The 23,334-nt window shown below is 38.9% G+C and overlaps 1 protein-coding gene across 3 annotated transcripts in view; it reads right to left on the bottom strand.

Annotated features, from left to right (window-relative positions):
- Window positions 1-23,334, bottom strand: part of LOC105717305 (exostosin-2) — a 189,504-nt gene that overhangs the window by 40,664 nt on the left and 125,506 nt on the right. For all 3 annotated transcript variants that reach the window (XM_064365005.1, XM_012452407.2, XM_012452408.3), the window contains one exon: window positions 3,096-3,285. In XM_064365005.1, the coding sequence (XP_064221075.1) occupies window positions 3,096-3,285 (190 nt within the window). The remainder of the gene's footprint in view (window positions 1-3,095; window positions 3,286-23,334) is intronic.

Raw genomic sequence — 23,334 nt, forward strand, 5'->3', positions numbered from 1 at the left:
TCAGCTCAAAAGGATGGTGCCTGCCGCTTTTCTTCCCTTGTTGACCATCCTGGGTTGCTGACATGCTCAGCCAACCCCACCCTGCCTGCTAAGGACTATGCATATCACAATCTGAAGCTACTGATTGTGATATGCATATGGGGGGCTCCTGATGTTAACTCAAATTTAAAACTGAAGTCATTTAAAACAGAAGGCTGAGTTACTCCTGTCTGAAACGCACAATGCAACAACCTCCTCCAGACCAAGGCCAGGGCTAGGCCAAATAACCTCTATATCCATCAAGTTTGAAAATTAAAAACTAAGGAGAGAGAAGGCAGTCTCTTCTGACAAAGCTCAAAACCAATGTGATGAAAGCTCACTGGAAATGTCTATTGCCTAGTCTAAGTATTTACTTAAACTTAAAACCCAGAAATTTGGACTTAAATGTAACCAAAAGAAAAATGTATTTGGTTGGGTTGGAGAAAGCAAAAAAAAGTGACAAAGTGGGGGTAGATTTCTGCCTACACAAATCCTCCCAGCAGCAGACATGGTAACCACAATATTTATTTTAGTAAATGTAGAGAAAGTGAAAAACATCACTTTTGCCTCTAATATTTCAAAGCCTTGGACTTGCTATATATCTATATATGTTACTAATGCTGTATGTAAAAAATCAGATGCATTTGCTGGCATGAGAACCAGAGCTGACAGCCTCATTTACCAACTGAACAAACACCCCGCAGAAGATTAAACATGGTTCATGTTCTCCCCAAACAACCACATCGCCAGAGCCAGAGCCCTGACCTAAAAACCACTGTTAGAAAAAAGCTAGTCCAGTCACTACACGTGTCAAAATTAGGGCTTCATCAGTTAAGGGCTCTCTTTCCTCCCTAGAGTCAACATCTTTGAAAAATAAACTAAAGTCTTGGTCATAAAACTAACCACTACATTTTAGCAGGGTCTTACCAAAAATTAAAACTGAACACCCAGCTCCAAAACCCGGGCTCATGCAGCTGCCTTTAGTTGTGCCAGCGTAGAGGCTTAGATCAAGAAGGAAAAGAAATTTCTCCTTTCTCACAGTTTGCAATGATACCTTCCCAAAAGAAGTGACTCAAATTCACAATAAATAACTCACCTTATGCCTAAAGTGGCTAACCAGGGTTTATAAGGAGAAGCCTCTTTTGCATTTAGCATCAGAATTTGCAACTCTGCCTTTCAGGCAGGACTGAAGGCGTGAGCTCCGAGTCTCTCTGAAAGCTGGTGGCCTTTGGATACAGGAGCAAATATAGGCCTGTAACTACCGCAAGACACAATAGGCCATGCCAGACCCAATGAGAGGCCCCAGCCTTCCTTCTACAAACATGATCTATCCTTTATAAACAAAGGGACAAATTAGCAATGCAATACCATCCAATTCACTTCGCTCTGGGCAATGGCAATTGGTATGAATAAATCCAAGTCAACCATCTCCTTCTCTACATAGTTTCTTATAATTTTCCCTATCTTTTCCTTCCTTTATGTATTATTATCTTCCCTTCTTAAATGATGCCCACATCTTCCTTTTTCTTTTACCCCTTTCCTTCTCTCTTATTATGTATCAAACAAATAAAACAAAAATCCAGAAAACTGACCATGTTATAGTGTTGAGAGAGAGAAGAAAAATCTTGGCATAGAAAGTTAATTTCTAAATATCAGGGAACAATATACGACCTTTATTTAAAATAGCTAGGCCAGGTACAGGTGGCTCACACTTGTAATCCCAGCACTTTGGAAGGCTAAGGCAGGTGAATCACAAGGTCAAGAGATCGAGACCATCCTGGCCAACATGGTGAAGCCCCATCTCTACTAAAAATACAAAAATTAGCTGGGTATGATGGTGTGAGCCTGTAGTCCTAGCTACTCAGGAGGCTGAGGCAGGAGAATCACTTGAACCCAGGAGGCAGAGGTTGCAGTGAGCCGAGATTTTACCCCTGCACTCCAGCCTGGTGACACAGCGAGATTCTGTCTCAAAAAAAAAAATTGCTGTTTTAACTGTGGCTCCCTAAATTTGAAAAGAAAGCATATGATTCTCTCAGAGAACAAACATCCCATGAAGTAAAATCTGTCAATGTCTCTAGAGAAATGAAAGAATTTTCTCAAGGCAAATTCCAATTTGCCTAACAGAGCCAGAAATACAGTCTTCTTCCAGCCTATAGATCTACTACTGCTAGTTTCTAGGGTTGACTTTCCCGACTTCTGTATATTCAATTAAAAGAGACTAGCCATAAAAAGTGCAGATACTACTGTCAGGCAATAAACTAGACCTTATCGGTGACAGTGGTGCACATTACTAACTTCAAACTCATTCCTTGCTCTAATCCATCAGAAACTTCCTGGCTTTAATAGGCTATAAATGGCAGGAGCTTTGAAGTCCCTGGGATTAGGATCAGTAATAGACAGACTGAATGAGAAACTAAATGCAGGTGGAACATACTCTGTGCGTCCCGAATTAAAAACAAATCCAATTAATCAAATAGTCCTCAACCCTAGCTGCCAGCCAGCAGATTACAGGGGTGGCCAAGGCAAGGAACAAAGTGATTAAGGAAAAGCCAATGGGAGCTTCTAGTGGTTGCTCCCTTGAAGGACCTGACTTGAAGTCTGGACAGGGTATGCTTTGCTGCTGACTTTTCCAATCAGAAGTGAGGCCATCCATTTTTTTTTTTTTTTTTTTGAAGGAAAGTACAGTATCAGAGCAGAGATAAGAAAAGAGAAAACTAATGCCTTTTAAACTGAGTTTTCATGTAAACAAATCAACTGAGATGGCTAAGGGAAGCTGAGATCTGTTTTCCCAAGGCTGATAGCCTTTGATCCTATTGATTCCTAAGCCCTTAAACACTTGTGGCTACAGAGTATACTAGGACTTGGAGTTCAATAGGCCACCCTAGAACAAGAATGAGAGGACTGAGAAAAATGGAGTCATGCTGTCTCAGAAATAGCATTGCTATTGACAGAGCAGGAACACTTATTTAAAACAAAGGCTGTGAATAATTTGGCCATCCAAAATCAATCCAGCTGAGAGATGCACTAAGGCCCAAACCAGACCTCTCCTGAACACACAACTTCCTTACTCTTCTTACCTTCTGGAGGGTTTTTATTCTGATTATTCCAGACGACGAGCAATTTGGATAGACTGGGCACCTTGGACACTTCAGTGATGACCCGGAAGAGGCTCTCTACTCGGTCGTAGGTGAGGACTATGGCGGTGAACCCTTGAGACTGTGGTGGGATCAGCGGGAGGAAGAGTGGATTGCTCACGCTGCCCCACTTCTACAAGAGGACAGATTAACACGGGTCAGAAAAGCAGCTGTAACAATATGGCTAACCCAATATCGTCAGCAAACCCAAACATGTCAGGCTTGGTGGCTTGTTACCATGACCGATCCTAGAGCTAAGTAACTGTTGAGAAGTCTTTCCCTCCTCAAAATTTGCATGGACTAAGTTTGGCTCTGATATCACTAAAAAAGGAGCTGAGAACTTTTGCAGCTGAGAAGAAAAATTCTGGTTAAACATGACAGATTAAAGCACACATTTATCTCCATTCCTTCCTGAAACCCAATAAAAAGGCAGTTGATGAACATAAAAGAATATGCATCTATAAGGACAAAGAGATGGGAAAAGAGACAACAGCTGATGGGCCTACTAAGACATTTCTGAAAGACAGAAAGGGATAGAGAAGGGGTAGCAGAGGAGGAGTGTGAGTGGAGACCTGGGTGACTACCAGGAGGGGAGCCAGCAATAGCAAGCAGGCCAACCTGGGAATTCACAGGGCCCAGGAATGAAACTCACCAGATACCTTGTGAGGTAAGAAGAATAGTAAGGTTGATAACACAAAGACTCTGTTAAAAAATCTGTGTAAGGGGCAGTTAAGAGGCCCAGATTCATAAGCACTCCCCCCATGAAGTACTCAGACAGAAATCGATCCTTCCCTCACCCCAGCTGGAGAAGGGAGGTTTCTTCTCGGAGGAAACTGAAGTTCTAGACAGGGAAACACAGGCACAGAGGAGAGGAAAATACAGGCTGAAAATCTACATTTTAAACAATGGGCCCTACAGCCTTCTTTCCCCTTCAGTGCCCAAAGTGCTGGCAGCCAAGTGGTTAGCTCGGCACCCCAACATCTTACAATGAAGTCCTTCAGGCAACATGCTGGCCTTCGCACAAATAACTTCTCATCAGCTTCCCTCTTAATCATGAGCAGATTCTAGAATCACAGACATTTCAAGACCATCTTCAGCATGAATGACAGAAACCAAACAAATAAAGAAAAAAAGGAACTTAGAAGTAACAGAAACAATAGAAGAAGCAGAAGGAAACTAAAACAGCATCAACAACAAATTGTATCCACCAGGAGATGAGAGTCTTCATCCATGAAATAAAAATAAATTGCTATTTTTATTTTAAAAGCTCTATCAAAGAATAGGAACAACTCTTGCACATTAAAAATATAATAGTTTAAATTGTTTTTAAAGGGCAGGATTGCTACCTGGTTGGTCCTGCCAGTGGGGGGAAATAAAGGTCAGGATTGCAAGATAAAGATCACAAAATATTCCAGACTGATAAATAAAAACACAGATATGAAAAATAAGGACAGAAAAAAATGAGAAAATCTAGGAGGTCCAACATTCATTTAATAGCCGATTCCAGAAAAGAAAACACAAACTATGGGATAAATAAATCTATCAGAGAAATCAAAGACTTTCTCAGTACATAAGATTTAAGAGGCATGAATTTTCAGATTGCAAAGGATTAAAAGAAGTAGCACAGTGAATTTTTTAAAAAGACAAAAATAAACAAAAACCACTGCCATATCACAGTGCATATTTCTGAACATAGAGAATAAAGAGAAAATGCTCACAATGAGTGAAAATAGGTGATAAGCATGTGAGTTCAACATACAGTTCTCAAAACTTATCTGTTAAGTGTGAAATGTTTTCAAAATAAAGTTTAAAAAGTAACAAAAGAAATTCAATCTCTCTGCTACCATTAAAATATTAAATACTTTTAATACAGCAATGTAAGCAAAAATATTTTTGTACTGATAAAAATTAAAATTATTTAAATGTTCTTATATTTTACACTAGCATTATTAGGATAGGATTCATTTGCCATACAATGCACCCACTTAAAGCATATAATGGTTTTGGTATATTGCATTGTTCACTTTTTAAAATTGTGGTAAAATATACATAATATGAAATTTGCCACTTTAACCATTGTTAAGTGTGTAATTCAGCGGCATTAGTTACATTCATATTCATGTTATCACGCAAAAAGCCCAGGACTGAACTCCATCTTTGCCAGAAGGCTGAGTATGAAATGCCCTATCTGCTATTATGGCTGCTGTTTACTTCCCTAGTCTTTTATACTCAGGGATTCCCAAGGTCCCCTATCAATCTCATCCGTATCACTGATGGACACCCATCGCCACCTTTGTGACAACGGCTGTCTGCCAGATGTAACAGTGTGGGATGAGAAGTGTACATAAACACGTGGAATACACATGGGATGAGAACTCCAAGAAGCCGAATGAGATTCCTCGGGTCCTAATGTAATCAGGATATTAAAACCAAAATGTCCATAACATGCTATAATTAGATTTCACAACCAAGAGACACAATAGGAAAGGACATCTTTTCAATGTTGACCTTCTGTCCATGACATCACACTTTGACATTAAGCTTAGGAAGGAAGTCGTCTTAGGAAGGTGCCTGGATTTTAGTTTTTGTACCTTAGAACTCATTATATTTCTAGAAATCTTTTTGAGTTTTCTACTCCAAATTTTATTCTTCATCTCTTCCTGACCTTTATGGAAACTGAAGTCAGAAAGTAGCCCTATATTTAAGTCATAATTAATCTCCAGGGATGGTTTATGGTCTATGTGCCATCACCATCCCCAACCCACTCATCTAACACACTTGACACAATACTCACTAATGCCTGCTTGAAAAACACCATTTAAGTGGAAAAGAAACCAAGAAACAAAAAAATTCTTTTTAAAAAGTGTATACATATATGGTTTTTTTTGAGATGGAGTTTTGCTCTTGTTGCCCAGGCTGGAGTGCAATGGCGTGATCTCGGCTCAAGACAACTTCCGCCTCCTGGGTTCAAGCAATTCTCCTGCCTCAGTCTCCCAAGTAGCTGGAATTACAGGCATGTGCCACCACACCTGGCTAATTTTGTATTTTTAGTAGAGACGAGGTTTCTCTATGTTGGTCAGGCTGGTCTTGAACTCCTGACCTCAGGTGATCCACCAACCTCTGCCTCCCAAAGTGCTGGGATTATAGGCGTGAGCCACCGCAACAGGCCACAAAATAATTTAATGTGTGATATTAAAACAGTCAAGATTTACTGAGTACTTACTAAGTGCAAAGCACTGTGCTTTACATGTATTAGCTCATTAGATATTCACAGCAACCCCCAAGATAGATATGGTTATTGCTCTCATTTTACAGATGAGGAAACTGTAGAACTAGAAATAGCAAATGATGTTCAAGGCTATATAACCTGTAAGTGATGGAACTGAGATACAACTCAAGTAGTCTGATTCCAGAACACCAGGCGGTAATGGTTCACAGCCGTTCCCCATGCCCTCCTATATACATACCCAGACCAGGGATGCATCACCATTTTACAGACTTTGGAAAATCTAAGTGTGGGGAACTCCAGAGTTTGTTACTTCTAGCTCTTTTCTAAGACAAAAATACTAAAAGTTCTTGATCCTTGTTAATAAAAAATCTGGGCCAATAAGCAAGAACTCACCCCAAACACTATAATTTCAGAGAGTCTATGAAATAAAAACACACCAAATATATAACACTGACACAAAGTGTGCACATAAATTTAAAAAGGTAAATACAGCACTAAAACAGAAGGAAAAACTATTAAAACTCCAACAGAATGAGGTCTGTTTTTTGGGAGAAGCGGGGAGAATGCCAATACACTCAAATGTCTTTATGACATTAAGAGAAGAGGAAAATTCCCTGAGAGATGCAAGGCTTAGATTCGCAGAACGAATGCCTTGGCATTTAAACTGAGGCACCCCTGAAAGGCATTGCAGCTCTGATTTCATGGAGCTGCCAGCAACATGGGGCTAGAGTCGCTGGCAAGACAACAGATCTGGTCTCATCTCACATGCCAGCTCCACTTGGGAAGTGGATTGGTAGGGGAGGAGGGAGGACAGGAAGGAATGGTTGGCTGGGAAGTGGACAGTAACTTTTCTTGATGTTCAGTTTTTCCACACTGCCCACTTGCATCCCAAACAGGGCTTGAGTATAGGGAAGGCAGCATGGGGGGTATGGACAACATGGAAAGGAGCATAAGGAGGACTGGATCTTGCCAGTACTTTCCCTTAAAATCCAGAAGTGGAGACGAACACAGGAGGCAGTATGTAAGCTTCTGAGCATATATTTACTCTGATACAGGCTCAATTATTTACTGTAGAACACACCACCAGGGTTAATGCAAATGACTTCAAAATTGAGTTAGCATGTTTGGAGCAGGTTTTGGAATCACAAGTCCTTAATCGGAATCCAGATTCTTTCACTTGCCAGATGCATAGCCTGGGCAAAGTACTCAACCTCTCTTGTACCTCAGTTTCTCTGTCTATAAAAATCATATTAATACTACCACCACCACCTTTCTAGGTAGCATTACTTAACATAAATGAGGTAATAGATATAAGGTACTGTCATGTAGAAGCATTCGATAAATGATAGCCAATGATTGATCTTATATGAGTTTTAATTTCTCTGGGCTTTACTTTCTGTGTGTCTTCAAAGCAGGGAGGAGGTAGGGTAAGCAGTCTTGAGATCTCTTGCAGCACAAGAATTCCAAGTGAATTGCAGTACAAGAATCCCAAATGAAATCCTTCTTTCTCCCTCTCTTTACCTTACCATGCTTCAAGGTCCTGGTTTACTTGGATTCTCTACCTCTACTTCTTCCTGTCCAAATATACTGTTTTTATTTCCACGTTTTTCTCTTTTCCTTTCTATTCATTATGTTTTGGCTAACCTGAAAGCTCCATGAAGGCAGGAGCCAGAACACCCACTACTTAGAACAATGCCTAGTTGTTCAATCAAAATTTGTTTTTTTTTTTTTGAGACGGAGTTTCGCTCTTGTTACCCAGGCTGGAGTGCAATGGCGCGATCTCGGCTCACCACAACCTCCACCTCCTGGGTTCAGGCAATTCTCCCACCTCAGCCTCCTGAAAATTTGTTTTTTAAATAAGTGAGTAAGTTAAACCCAAATGACTAAGGCCTGTTTTATCTGTCCCCCTTATGTATAGATATGAATAGCTGATGTACATTCAGATGACTAAAATTATGAGTTTTGAAATAATTCCCAACCTAGTTAACTCATTTTATACATACTTACCAAGAATCCTACTGTGCTGTGTTCTGAAGAAGTGTAGGATTTTACAGGGATATTTAACAGAAGGCTTTAATCTGGGCCTTGCCATGTACTAGTCTTGTGACATGTACAGTTCTTTGAGTATCAGTTTCCTCATCTCTAAAGCATGGATCATGACAGTACCTACCTCCTAGGGTAATGATGATTAAATGAGATTATGTACATAAACATTTAGCAGAGGGCTTAACACAGGACTTTATGAATTACAGTTTAAAGCAAACACAAAATACTTCCACTCTTCTCAATTTGTATTCTTCTTACCTACTAAAACACTGGTATTAATGATTCAGCAATCATTCCCACTAGCATTATTTCTGGTACTCATTCATTTAGCCAACACTTCCTGAACATACACTATAAGCCTGGAATAGTGTTAAAGATGCAAAGAGGAACACTTTCCTTCCTCTCAAAACACACATAACCTAGTGGGGAAGACAGCGAGGTAAAAAGACAAATTGCAAGGTAAACTAACAAGCGGTAAACTAACAAACCGGAAACACAGAATGAAAAGTAGTCCACAGGTGGAAACATCGAGATCTACACAGTCACTCTCCCTACCTGGAGATGAGGAGGTCTGAGCAGTGTCTTTAAGAAGCAGGAGAGGGCCGGCCAAAGAAGCGTAGGGGCAAGCTGAGCAGCATGTGCAAAGATTTGCCGACAAGACAGTGAATGATCCAACAACGGGGCACCTCACAGTTTGCTGGGAGAAGGAAGGTTGGAGACCAGAAATGAGAGGAACTCAGGTAATGGCAGGCTAGAGCCCTATCATGAAATGCCTTTAATAACGGAATTTGTTGTTTTTTTTTTATGTTACACAGCTAGCTTTTTCACTTATTTTGAAACTTTCTTTTCCTGATCATTGTTTTAGTGACAAATTGACATGGTTACCTTTATGCTCTATTTCAAAGAGTCATAAATAGGAAATGCTGATTTGCAACTAAGCTTCTGTATCAATTGCTTTTCCCTTCCTCAAGCATAATCCCATTTGCCTTTGGAGCTCAGTGACAGCGTGGAGAAAGGCAACTTTAATTGGGGTGTATACATTCACACAGACACTCCAATCCACTAGGGTAAGGTCAGCAAACTAACCCCCAGAGAAAAAAAGCTTACTGGGGAGGAACATTTCAAAAACGGCATTTAGTCACCTCTGAAATACCTTTAAGAACTGACCCCCTGCTGGCTGACCAAAGAGAGTGTCTACAGTCTGGGACCTCTTGACCCCACTTTCTGCAGGAAATCAAGCAAATTTAAACCTCCATAATTTACTCAAGACTGGCTTCTGCCAGGGAAAAGGCAAACAATGCTGGCAATTAACTCTGCTGCCTGATTAAATCTCCATGATGGCAAGATAGGGCATAAAACCAGGCATCCAGCAAAAGAGAGCTGGAGAAGAGGCAAAGCCCATCTATTGCAGCTATGCCTTCAAAACCTTGGCTATCAACGCAATTTTCAAATACACTTGAACCTGTTCACTCAAAGGTAGGAGGGAGATACCAAAAAAACAAGTGTGTATTATTCTGACAATGTTCTGGCCTTTGGCTAAAATGCCTTGCTCACCTCTTGCCCATCCTCCCACCCTTTACTTCTCACTCCTCCAACGAATATTCACTATAGAAGTGCCCATAAGAAATCCTACATTGTTAAATTACAATCGCATAAAAGTAATCCCTAACAGCCACGAGAACTGTCAGGTCACAATACCAGTTGTAGACAAGTTCTTTTATTCTGGAAAGCCCTGGTATAAGAGCTAGTAGTGTGCAGACACTAGTGAGAGGGACGTGTGGGCTCAGGTTTCAGGATGCCTTGAAGGAAAGGCCTTGGGAGACTAAGTTTAAAGTCACCAGCAGTTCAAAGGGGTTTCCCCTTCAGGAAGAGATTCAAACTCAAGCAACTAGTTGTGCCTTTGGCAATCCCAAACAAAGGAAGTTGCCTGGGCCCTTTCTGCTATCCTGATTTGCTTTCTTATACTTGAAAGGTCATGGTAGCTGTATATGAGCCTAACCAAAACCATTCTAGGGTTACCATACAGAAAGCAGAGAAATTCTGATGGTAAAGGAGTGGCCTTTGCTAGCCATTCTGAAATGTTCTTGCTGATGCTATTCGGATTGTGAAATCAAGAGCAAGGAAGACCACATTTTATTACCAACGAAAAGATTCTTTCAGCCTAAACCAAACCAAACCATAGCACTGAAGAAATCAAGCTGGAATTCATGATGATCCAAATTTTAATTACTATTCCTCATCATACCAGAGACTTTTTGTCACTATGTATAACTTCATGTAAAAATAAGAGAATTCAGCAGATATTTAAGTCAACCTATATCTGATTTAAATGAACATATTTTGCTTAAACAGAAAAATGAGAAGACAGAGAAGAAAGGAAGAGAAGAGGACAGGCTTGTTAAACAGAAGCTTTTAAGCCCCTAGTAATAAGAAGCCTTACCTATTCCTACCTTGACAGAAAGGGCAGTTTTCTTGGTTGTTTTGAAGTTATCAACCCTTACCTCAATGTGGTTTCAATTATGAATTACCAGACTAAAAGGGGAAAAAAAGCTTTGATTTATTCTTTTTTGCTCCAATTATGCATGATGTGTTTCCACTGAAGACTTTGAAAAGTATTTCATCATGCCTCTCATCCAGAAGTGGTCAAAGGGCAAAACCAAAAGGAGTTAACCCTTTCATTTCCCCTTTAGGTTCAAAGAGACTCCCTATCAATGGATATAGGACAAGGTCTTTGAGGCAGAGCAATGAAAGAGTTAAACATTAGCATCATATTACTAACGTGCATAAGGGTGGTGTCCCTTGTCCAAAATGGTGAGATGATATTTATGTTAATGGTTACTGGGAGATTTGAAAAGGGGCAATCAGTAATGTGGTCCACTTTGCCTTAACCATTAAACCTCTACAGCCTCAAATACCCACAGCACAGCACTCTACAAGCCAGGCACATGCTGACTTGCAAAAATAGAGAATTACAGAGACTTAACAATGTCTTCAAGTACCATCTCTTAGCTCAAGAGAGAAAAGTTTTGGGGACAAATCTGAAGTTTACTTGATGCATCACGTCTATTTCATTTCACTCTCAAATAATAACTGATATGGTTTGAATTTGTGTTCTTGCTTAAATCTCACCTTGAATTGTAATCCCCAGTGTTGGAGGAGGGGCCTAGTGGAACGTAAATGAATCATGGGGGTGGATTTCCCTCTTACTGTTCTCGTGACAGTGAGTGAGTTCTCCCAAGATCTGGTTGTTTAAAAGTGTATAATACTTCCCCTTTCTCTCTTCCTCCTGCTCCAGCTATGTAAGACACAGCAGCTTCCCTTTCGCCTTCCACCATGATTGTAAGTTTCCTGAAGCTTCCCCAGAAGCAGAAGCCTGTACAGCCTGCAGAAATGAGAGCCAATTAAACCTCTTTTCTTTATAAACTATCCAGTCTCAGGTAATTCTCCATAGCAATGTGACAATAGACTAATACAATAACTAACTGTTCTAAAAAGCAAGAATAACACTGAAGGCCAAATCTCACTGATTACATGTGAAAAGACATGTGAAAGATGGAGAAAATCAAAGGCTAGAAATCCTCTTAGGGCTTCAACTAAGTAAGATAGTTAATTATCAACTTAAAGCTCCTGAAACCTATTTACAGCAATTTGGTCCTAAGTGAGTTTTCTAAATAGTGGCATCACATTTGGGGGCACTGAAATAACAAGTACCGTGAGTCAAGCTATATCTGATTTAATATAGGTCTATCAGTCAGATAGACTGATAGCTGAAGAAACTGAGCCACAGAGACTAACTCAGGGTCACAAGAGCAGGCCAAATATTTCTACTGCTATTCTCTTTTTCCTACATTTGCTTTTAAGATCTTATATACATTTTTTAATTTACTGCAGTCTCATTATGATTACCAGGCTATAAATTTACTTTTACTTAACCTGGTTGTGGTCTGTTAGTGTCCCTGCATCTGTGGCCTGTGTCATTCAATAATTGTGAAAAATTCTCCGCTCTGATGCTTTCAATAGGGCCTCTTTCCATTCCCCACCTCTTCTTCTGGTTAGCTTAGACATATGTTGGACCTTCTCTCTCTGTTCTCTATATTGCTTCACTTCTCCTTCATATTTTCCATCTCTTTGTCTCTTTGGGCTGCATTCTGAACAATTTCATCGACTCTAATAATCTAATAATTGCGAGCCTTTGCAGGTCTGTTTCTGGTAGTTCTTACTCACAATACTGCCTGTATCTTTATGGTTGTGAGCTGCTAATTGTCCTTAGACAATTTATAAGAATTATTTGAGACCTGGACTGAAAATATGGTCCTTATGATAGGGTTTGTGTCTGCTTCTGCTGGTTCCTAGCAATACAAGGCCACTTTAGACTAAATTCCCTTCTTAAGGCTTATTTGGATGATAATTGTAGTATGAATCCATGTGGGGGTGGCTTGCGATTGCAGTTCTCAGTTGCAAGGGTCAATATAGTCAGGTTTATTCCTTCTTTACTCGTTCACTGAAGACATCATATTTTAGTTTCCTAGCTTCATCCACGATGTTCTTGTGAGAGCTGGATGGGTCACAGGATTTAAATCCTAATCCCTGCTCCCTACTTCACAGAGTTACCAGGTCAAAGCTCCAGATCATCAAGGTCTACAAAAGTCTCCATGGCAATAGTTGACTTTGGCTCCCACTCACCTCCCAGGATACTGAGTTTCACTTTGATTTGGGGATTAGCAAATACCCTACTTTCCTGTCAGCTCAGCAATAGGTTAAAATTGCTTTATAATACTTCATTCAATATTTTAGTTGTTCACTTAAGAAGGTTACTTAGCATATCTAATCTATCAGAAAGCCACGGACAGAAGTCTTGTTTATATTTACACTGCCACTGTACTTACATGTCATTGTGTTCCCTGTTCAACTTGGGGGCCAAATTTGGGTGCAAGATGAAAACAATTATATGAAAACAAAGCAGCATAATAGATGGAATGATGGACAGAGAATCTCTGCATTAGATGAATCAATATACTTCTTTGGACCTTCATTTCCTCATTTAAAAAAAGAGGTGATCAGTGGGTGGGCCTTGAAATAAATATGTCTCACTTCCTTCATCTTTAAGAATAGAGCTAACAGAATGTTACTCTTGGTTTTAAGGAATAAACAAGATAAAATACATAATAAGATCTATCTGGGCACAAAATATACCCTCCTGTATTTTCAATTTTCCTCTCCGGAGTCCCACCCAATTCTAAAATTTATGTTTCCATGTGATAAAGCATTATACTAGCAACCTTATAATTAACAACACTTTACTTTTCATAGCCCCACATCACTTACAAATTGCTTCCACATATACAATTAATTTCTTAGAATAGTTATGTGAAATAAGTATTATTCTCATTTTACAGCTATGAATAATGAAATCCAAAAAGATAAGAAACTTGCTGGGGTAGAAGGATTGCTTGAGGCCAGGAGTTCAAGATCAGCCTGGACAACATAGCAAGACCCTGTCGCTACCCACTGCCCCACCCCCCAACAAATAGCTGAATATAGTGGTGCAAGCCTATGATCCTAGCTACTCAGGAGACTGAAGCAGGAGGATTGGTGGAGCTCAGGAGTTTGAGGCTGCAGTGAGCTATGATCATGCCATTGCACTCTACAAAAATAAGATTTAAAAAAATTAGCTGGGCATGTGGTGCACACCTATAATCCTAGCTACTGAGGAGGCTGAGGTGGGAGGATCACTTAAGCCCAGAAGGTCAAGGCTGTAGTGAGCTATGATTGCGCCACTGAAGAAGGGAGGGAGTAAGGGAGGGAGGAAGGGAGGAAGGGAGGGAGGAAAGGAGGAAGGGAGGGAGGAAGGGAGGAAGGGAGGAAGGGAGAAAGGGAGAAAGGGAGGAAGGGCGGAAGGGAGGAAGGGCGGAAGGGAGGAAGGGCGGAAGGGAGGAAGGGAGGAAGGGAGGAAGGGAGGAAGGGCGGAAGGGCGGAGGGAGGAAGGGAGAAAGGAAGGGAGGGAAGGAGAGAGGAAGGAAATTTTGTACAAGGTCAAACTAATAAATAGTTTTGAACTCAGGTTTGATTCCAAAATGTCCTTTGCAATAGTCTTAATTAGCAATTAATAATCAGTTGCTAATTGTTACACTATTCTTCTGAATAGTTTTATTGCAATGTTCTTCTGAAGTTATCATTGTCCCTAAACTCAGTCCTACAGATGAGCAAACTGTTGCAAAGAGAGATTTGGTAAGTAACCTCAAATCATTCAGATCATCCCCAAGAAAAAGGGGATTGAAACGTGCAGTTTAGGAATTTCTGGGCTACAGTTAGTTTACTGGAAGGCTCACAGGTTAAACCCATCCGAATGCCTCTTGAAAATTCCTATTATTATCTGAGTTTTAGCTACTTCAATTTTTTCTTTATATAGCAATGAAATTTACATTTGGCTAAATGCCCACCCTTCTTTCATAAAGCCAAACTACTGTCAAGAAGAGCAAGAAGGGTGGCCACTGATTGCTTTTCAGGTAGTAGAGGAAAAAGTTGACATTTCATCCTCCTCTTGCTTGGAAAGAAAACCAATCATTTATAAGAACCCTCATTTGGCTGGAGCTTCCAACAGTGGGATGGACAGAAACCATTTAAATGGTTCAACATAAGCCATATTAAAAGAACTTGGAATGAGGAAAGAGAGGGTTCCATATGCTGACACTTTTAATAATTCATGAGTTATAGCAGTCTGCAAGTAATAAATTTCACTAAACATATCTATAGTACGATTGCTTAAGATACTGGCAAAGATAACACATCATTGATTTTATTGGTTTATAATTTGATATGTTAAAAATAACAGTTCAGTTGTTTCACAGTACAAAAGATTTAGAATATTCTTAGAACAAGGTCTTCAATTATCATCCTTGGACCTGCTACTTCATAAGTATACCGAAAATATTTAAAATAAACGCTTCAGTGAAAAAAACTAGTGACTTATATGGTTCAAACAAAGAAAGCCAATCTATAAACCAAAGACTACAATGTTCATGATGGCTTATACTACTACATCTCATGAGAGGTAAAACAAATTCACAGTTGCATCTGATTCTCACATACTTGAAATCCTCTGACCGTTTGGCAGAGTAGCTCATTCTCTGGTTTGGTCACAAAATGCTTGTTGGTAACCCCTGACCATATTAGAGAGGTCATCTATGGTACAGGGGAAGACTTCATTGGCTTGGTAAATAAGAACTTTTGGGAGGGATTATATTACAGCTTATGGCCTCCAAGCTCAAAATGCCAAACAGTTATGACCAAGGAAACCAAAGCTTTTGTATAGTTTGAGCTGTTAGGAGCCTAACACCAAAATGAAAGTTGATACAGAATGGAAAGAAGAACCTCCAAAATAAAGTGATTTCTTAAATATCAATTTATCTGGAATTCCAATAAAGCATATGTTTTGTCTACTACGTTTCATCTCTGCTTCTTCCTGGGAAAAAAAGGCATGAACCCACAAGGGCAAAAACAATCTTTTATTGCAAACAAGAATGGACCAGAGTTCAACAAATTTTTGGAAGGTAAAACAGATGGAGGCTTCCTTTTCAAAATCCTCTTGCTGTAAAACATAGAAATGTAGTATAAAACAGAATAAAAATTCTTTTAAGTATATAGCTGAGGTCACTAGAACAGATAAGTTCCTAGGGACCAAAAATGAAGAAAAAACTGCAAATGAGAGCTGAACGCCCTGCAGCTAGTTGGCACTGTGGCACTGTAAAGGGCCGAGCTTGTTGTACGGGTTGGCAATATAGTTGGTTTTAATGCTCATGCTGGAAGAGGAGACATGGTTTTGGGCACAGGAAGTAAGGAAGTTAGAAGTGAGACTTGCACTTAAAATCAGATCCCTTGAAGGCCTATACAATCAGTGACAAAGTGGGCTAGAAAAAGTCTCTCACTAGCACACAGAAGCAACAAAAGTCACTTTTCTTTCTCAGCCTGAGCTCGGGGTGATGATGTGGGTGAGGGGGATTCTTCCTGGGGAACTTTTTCTTTTAGTTTATGTTTGCTTATTGTTGCAATATTTTGTTTTGAACATCAAACACTGTACCAAAATATGAGCTATTCGTCTGTCTTTACCATAAGGAAGAGTACTTCACTGGTGTTTACAATCAATTGCTGGCAACTTAAAAAACTTATTGGTGACACTGCTGTCTGATAATCAAATACTGCATCACAGGCTGAATGTAATTACTAAAAGAGAAAATTTCCTCCTCCCTTTCTTACCTTCAAACAAAACCAAAAAAAGTAGTTCTCACCTGGAAAGAGCACTTACTTTAAGGAAAAAACATCATTTTTAGCTAGTTTTATTAAACACAGAATGCTCTAAAACATGGGAAAACAGGGCTTCCCAGAGTAAGTATGATGATACATGAAAAGACAAAATTCCCTGGAACAATATGTTTTCACCAACTTGCAAAAAGAGAAAGATTGTACTGCTTTGTAACAAAGTCAGCTTTGTTTCCCTTGGGAGCTTTTAAGAGAGGCAAGGCCTCATGCTGGGTTGGGATTTTAATGAATTATCTGAGTGGTATAGAAACCTCCAGTGAGACATTAATGTTAAAAAGTGGCTTATCTCTGTGATACCTCTGAAACACCTGGAAGAAGCAAAATAAACAAGAACAGATAAACTCTCTGGAAAATACCTTCTTATCCCAGGATGCAAGAATTTCCACAGAAAACCTCACATGTAGATGAACTCACATTCCAAAATTATAAAACATCTAAGGAAACAATGCATCAAGAGCAGTGGACAGAAGACAAAGGACAAGATCAGATCTTACAGGAATTCAGAAAATTGTATGGAGAATATAAAGTGTCTCAAGTGATTAAAAATAGAAAAGAAGGAATTAAAAACTTAAGGAAAAAAAAGATGCTATGAAAAAGGCCAAGCAAACAGATTTGAAAAATAATCAAATAGAACTTCTACAAATAACTACTGAAATTTAACTCAAGATGGGTAAAAAACACATTAGTCACAGATAAAGAAAACAGGAGAACAGATGTGAAAAAGTTATCTAGCATGCAGCACAGAGAAATAAAAATGTGGAAAACCTGAAGAACCAAACAAAACAAAGCAGAGAGACACAAGGTAAGAACAGAATAAAAGGTCTAACATGGATTTCATAGGATTCCAGAAGAAAAGATTAGTGAGAATTGCAGATATGCAATATTCAAAGAGAAAACAAAAACTTACTAAAAATGCATTAAAGAAGAACCTTTAAACTCAACAGTCTTCAGGTTTAAAAAGAAAAATCAACCTAAAAAAAACTAGTGATGTGGTTGGACGCGGTGGTTCACGCCTGTAATCTCAGCACTTTGGGAGGCCAAGGAGGGTGGATCATAAGGTCGGGAGATCGAGATCATCCTGGTCAACACAGTGAAACCTCGTCTCTACTAAAAATATAAAAATTAGCTGGGTGTGGTGGTGTGTGTCTGTACTCCCAGATACTCAGAAGGCTGAGACAGGAAAAATTGCTTGAACTCAAGAGGAGGAGATTGCAGTGAGCCAAGATTGCACCACTGCACTCCAGTCTGTGTGACAGAGTGAGACTCTGTATCAGAAAACCAAAACCAAAAACAAAGAAACAAACAAAATCTAGTGACTTATTTGAGAAGATAGAGAATAAGAATTAGAAAATCCCCATTTGGTAACCATTATAACAACTGATGCAGGCAAGAATCACCAATAGATGCTAAAACTCTAGTGGGTGAAAGTTTAAGAAGTAACAGGATATTCACATAGTCTCAAAGTATTTCCCCACAAGACACATAATAAAAGGAAAAGTAGTAACTTGACATGACATTGGAGAAACTCCCAGAAACCTGTGATCCAAGTTATCATCACCAGTAATGGCACAAATTAATATCATGTGTTCTTTGATATGATACACCAAGAATATATTATTTTTATGATACTCCTGTCAAAATGCATAATTTGAATCTCATCATGCTAAAGCATCAGACAAACTCAAATCAAGGGATATCTTACAAAATAACTGGCATGTGCTCTTCAAAAATGTCAATTTCAGATAAGAAAGAGAAAGACTGAGAAATTGTTCTAGGCTAAAAAATGAGGCTAAAGAGACATGATAATTGAATGCAATTCATGGTCTGGGATATTCTTTTGTTCTAATGGACATTATTAGGATAACTGATTAAATCTAAATAAGGTCTATAGATTGAATAATAATATTTTGCCAATGTTTATGTCCTGATGATTTCAATCACTGTATTGTGATTATGTATAAAAAGTCTTCAGGGATAAAGGTGCATCATACCTGCAACTTCCAAAAAGTTCAGGGGAAAAAATACACATACACACATGCACACAGAGAAAAAGGAATAAAGCAACTGTGATAACATATAAACAGTTGAAGAATCTGGGTAAAAGGTATACAGAAACATTTGAGAAATCTGGGAAAAGAATGTACTATTTTTAAATATTTAATTCTGAAATATGTCAAAGTAAAAAGTTAAAATTTTAAAAATAAAGCTTTTAGATCAATTTAAATAAACAAAATGTAGATAGGTAGACAATAACCTACATGGCAAAGCAAAAAAAGCTAAACTTTCTAAGAATAATGATAATAAAATCAGAAATTGGAGATAATTAGTATCCGGGAAGAAGGGGCTCTGGAAACAGAAATAAGGACTAGTTGGTCTCAAGATCTCTTAAACTCAACACTCACAGGCCAACCAGCTACCTGTTACCCCCAACCCTCAACCTTGGCAGGAGAAGGGAGATTTATATCCTGGAAAAAATGATTGAGGGACATTCCAGACCCAGACCCCAGACACAGACAGCAGGGTGAGGCACCCTACTAAATACAACAGATTAAATAATAATATATAAGATGAAGGATGAGAACCCATCTCCTTCCTCTATCCAGCTCCCAAAATACCTGTAGCCCAGACTTATTATCCATCCTTTCCCTAACCCTCAAAGCAGAAAGATTATTCTCTGATCAATGAACCAGGCCAAAGAGAAATAACCCACGGATACCAACACTGAGACAATCAAGTCCCCATCCTGTGAACCTAAGTGAAGCTCATTGCTTGACAAGCCTTATCCATGTATACAGAGCTTCCAATCAGCTTTCAGTGCCTCCCTCTCAAATAAGAGCAGACTGCCAATAATCATCAGGTATTTGAAGAAAGCTTCTGATATGAAAAATGGCAAATAAAACCTGAAAAAGGAATTCAAAGAAACCAAACAATAAAAGAAGCTGAAGAAAAGTAAGAACTAAAAACTACAAATAATAACTTCAGAGAGAAATACTCCACATTTAAAACAAAATTAAGAAGCTATTTTTTTTAAAAAAAGATTAACTAGAAGTCAAGGAAAAAAAACTCTCAGATTTTAAAAGTAAACAAAATATTAAAAATCAAAAGAAGGGTCAGAAGACAAAATTGAGAACCTATCCAAAAAATTAGAGTAAGAAGACCAACAGATGGTAAGATAAGAAAAACAGGGGTCAGTCACCATCTATGCAACAGACACCCCATAAAGAGAGAAAAGAGAAAACAGAAAAATAAAGAAATAAAATACAAAAATTACCCAGAACTGAAGCACATGGATTTCCAGTTTAAAAGGGCCCAAATCAGTATCCAGGTAGCAGAAAACACCCACATCAGGGCGTATCATCATAAAATTTTAGAATATAAAATTTGCCAAGAAGGGGAAAAAAGGTCACATAAAAGGACCAGGAATTAAAATGACATCTCACTTTTTGAGATTAAAATGAAAAGCTTAGAAGATAATAGAGTAATGCTTTCAAAATTTGTAAGAAAACCTACCTCAACCAGAATTCTATAGTAGCCCAATTATTAATCAAATGTGTAACAGAATAAATAACTTTAGGACATGTAAGATGACAGAAAATTTATCTCCATCCATTTCTTAAGAAGCTTTTGGAAAAAAAATAAACCAAAACAGAGAAAGATGTTACAATATGGAAGTAAAAAACTCCAACAGAGCAGAGACAAAAAGGGCATTCCCAGTGTCACAGTGAACTGAGAATGAGGATGACTGCTGCACAGGAGACCTAGAGAGCAGTCACTCCAGACTGGAACCGACAAGACAGGGCTACAGGAGAGATGACTCCAGAAAGGAAGAAAACTCCCAGATGATTCTACCTGCTCTTGACTACTTTAATATTTTGTTTGGGAATCCAGCAAAATTAAATTAGTGATAGAAACATGGACAACTAAGGGGAAAAAACAGGCAATTATTAGCTCTCTGGAAAATAGAAAGCTGTACAAGAAAGGAAACGAAATCCTTATTTACAGCTTGGTTCATTCAGTTGAAAACAGCATTTATATAGCTCTAATAATGCATATAACAAATACCACTTTAATGAAAAATGATGACCCAGCCATACTGGTAAGATGGAACGGGAGGAACGTATAGGGGAAACAGAAACAACAGGAGAAAAAGTGCTAACTTGAAGTAAAAAGGTTTCTGAGTAAGAAATTTAAAAACAGCGTGAATGGGGAAATAGGAAGAAAGTATCAGAGAAAAGTTAAAGAGTTTTCAGAGAAAAGTTAAAGTAATCTTCATTCTATGGTTTCTTTTACTTGAATTTTTAAGCCATACATATGTTAAGCTACACTATTTTCTAAACATATAACTAAGAAATATAGCTCAGGAAAAAAAGAGTGAAAAATCAAGAATCAACCTCTGGTTGAGGCAATGCATAAAGTTTTCTAATCTGCAGCTATAATGACCCATTTATTAGAAAATCACACTCAAATATTAATCATTGGGAGACACATTAAAAGGATAGAATATTAGAAATGGAAACAAAATTCATTATCTTGAGGTTATAATACTTAACTACCACATTTCCCTGGCAACTTCTATTACTGAATCATTTAAGCAGACCTCAAGGGAGAATTACAATGGCCCCTGAAAATAGGGGAAAGGGAATTTGATGTGCTAATATAAGTGATAGCTGGTACATGAAGGATTACTTTGCCAAAACATTCAGTATGTTCTTAATTAATCTGCTGCCAGATCAAGCTCCCACAGACTCTGAAAAACTCTTCTACTCACTGCCCTCCCATAAGCTGTGTGATGTAAGGAAGCAGTCAGGTTTTGATTCATGAAAGCTAGAGCCATAAAAGTGAACTCTAAGTAAGCAATGAAGGCAGGACTGCATCCAAGGAAACAATGTGTGTAGATTCATTCATCCAGCACCACCACCACTGGGGCTGCCATGCAGATGTGTGTTGCACAGGCATATTAATTTCTCTCTGCTACAAAAGCTCTAGCATGTTCTTCTGATTGACAAAATCATCTTAGCAATATCCCTGAGTCTGTCTTTTCACATTCTTTATCTATCCTCCCCATCTGGACCTGGCTTGTGATTTTCATTTTCTTTTCCATTTTCTGACCATCAGCATTGGCCAAGTTCTTTGCTTGGGGCCTCAGATCAAGCTCTTTGTATCTTCCTGCATCTCTCCATCTGCAGACCCCGCTCAGCTTTCCTTATTCCCTGGCTGCTGACATCCTGAGACTTTCTAGCTTGCTTCCAAAGAAGTAAAGGGTACTCAAGGAAAGGTCTGGAATTTAGGATAGCATACTGGATCACTTATGCAAATGTGATCCTATAAATGTGATACCTATAAAAACAATAGACTTCAAAAGCTTAAACTTACCTTAAATTTGAGCTAAAATTTCTAAATTCCATACTTTTTTTTTTTTTATCATATCTAGGCAGTAGGAGGAAGACAGAGAGAATAAGCCAAGAAGGCCTCCTGGGGGGCCGGGTAGGCTTTCAAATTCCAGAGAAACATTCCACAACTTACAGGGTGCTGAGTTGAGTTACACAGACTGTTAACCTGGTATCTTTTCAACTTAGAGTTCTGCTTCATACATCTGAGCTGGCACTTCTTCAGCCTGCAGAGCGATTTATTGCTTGTTAGTGTTTATAGCTGAGTGATATTTTCAGCTGCTTGTACAACCACAACCTTTGTGAGTGAGGGCCACCGTCCGGACATCTAAGTATAGGCAGCCCTGAGTTCTTCATGTAGTTGAGACAGATTTAATTTGAACTCAGCCTCTGGATGCTTCTAATCCAAGCCCCATGGGGTCAAGAGGAGGAAACGGATGAGGAGAGAGGAAGAGCCTTCTCCAGGGAGTGAGTTAGGACACACAGAGTGAATGAAATCCTACATTGAAATATGGTCCCTGGACCAGCAGCATCAACACCCAAGACTTTGGAACTTGCTAGAAATGCGAATTATAGGTTCCCAACCCAGACCTACCCAATCTGAATCTCAGGGTGGAGTGGCAGCACTCTGTAGTCTAACAAGCCTTTCAGGAGATTCTGATGCATACTAAAGATTGTGAGCCACTGCCCCATGGCACACTCTACCACATTTTGCCTACAGCTGTGATTTCTGATCCTTGTGGGTGATTCTTGCCAAGCAAGTGCTCTTATGCAATACTCTCATCTGGCTGATTCCTTGTCCTTTCTATCTTCAAAAGTTAGAGTTAGACTAAGGCTTACAGGAAATCCAGGGAAGTATATAATCCTCATCTGAGGCTTTGATTGCAGTGAAGTGGCCACTCCGGCTGGATTTCATAAAAAGCTCTTGTTCTTCAAACTCATTCTTATTCTAGGTATAATAATTCAGTTTAAGATGCTTCCCCATTTTTCTCATCAATTTTTATCAATGGCTATAAGCACCCCTACTCTCTTCTCTTTCTGTTTTAGGTCTGGTATGGATAATGCAGAAAGGAAAAAAATGTGGGTTATCTTTATTAGTGTTACCTATGATAGCAAACTTGAAAAAAAAAACTATCAAAGACATAAATAACATTATAACATTGATAAGCTGAAGTATAATCTTTCAACTCACATAGCAGAAAAA

This window comes from Aotus nancymaae, unplaced genomic scaffold (assembly GCF_030222135.1).
Source record: "Aotus nancymaae isolate 86718 unplaced genomic scaffold, 86718_ANA_hifiasm-v0.15.2.pri h1tg000059l, whole genome shotgun sequence".
NCBI classification, from domain to species: domain Eukaryota; kingdom Metazoa; phylum Chordata; class Mammalia; order Primates; family Aotidae; genus Aotus; species Aotus nancymaae.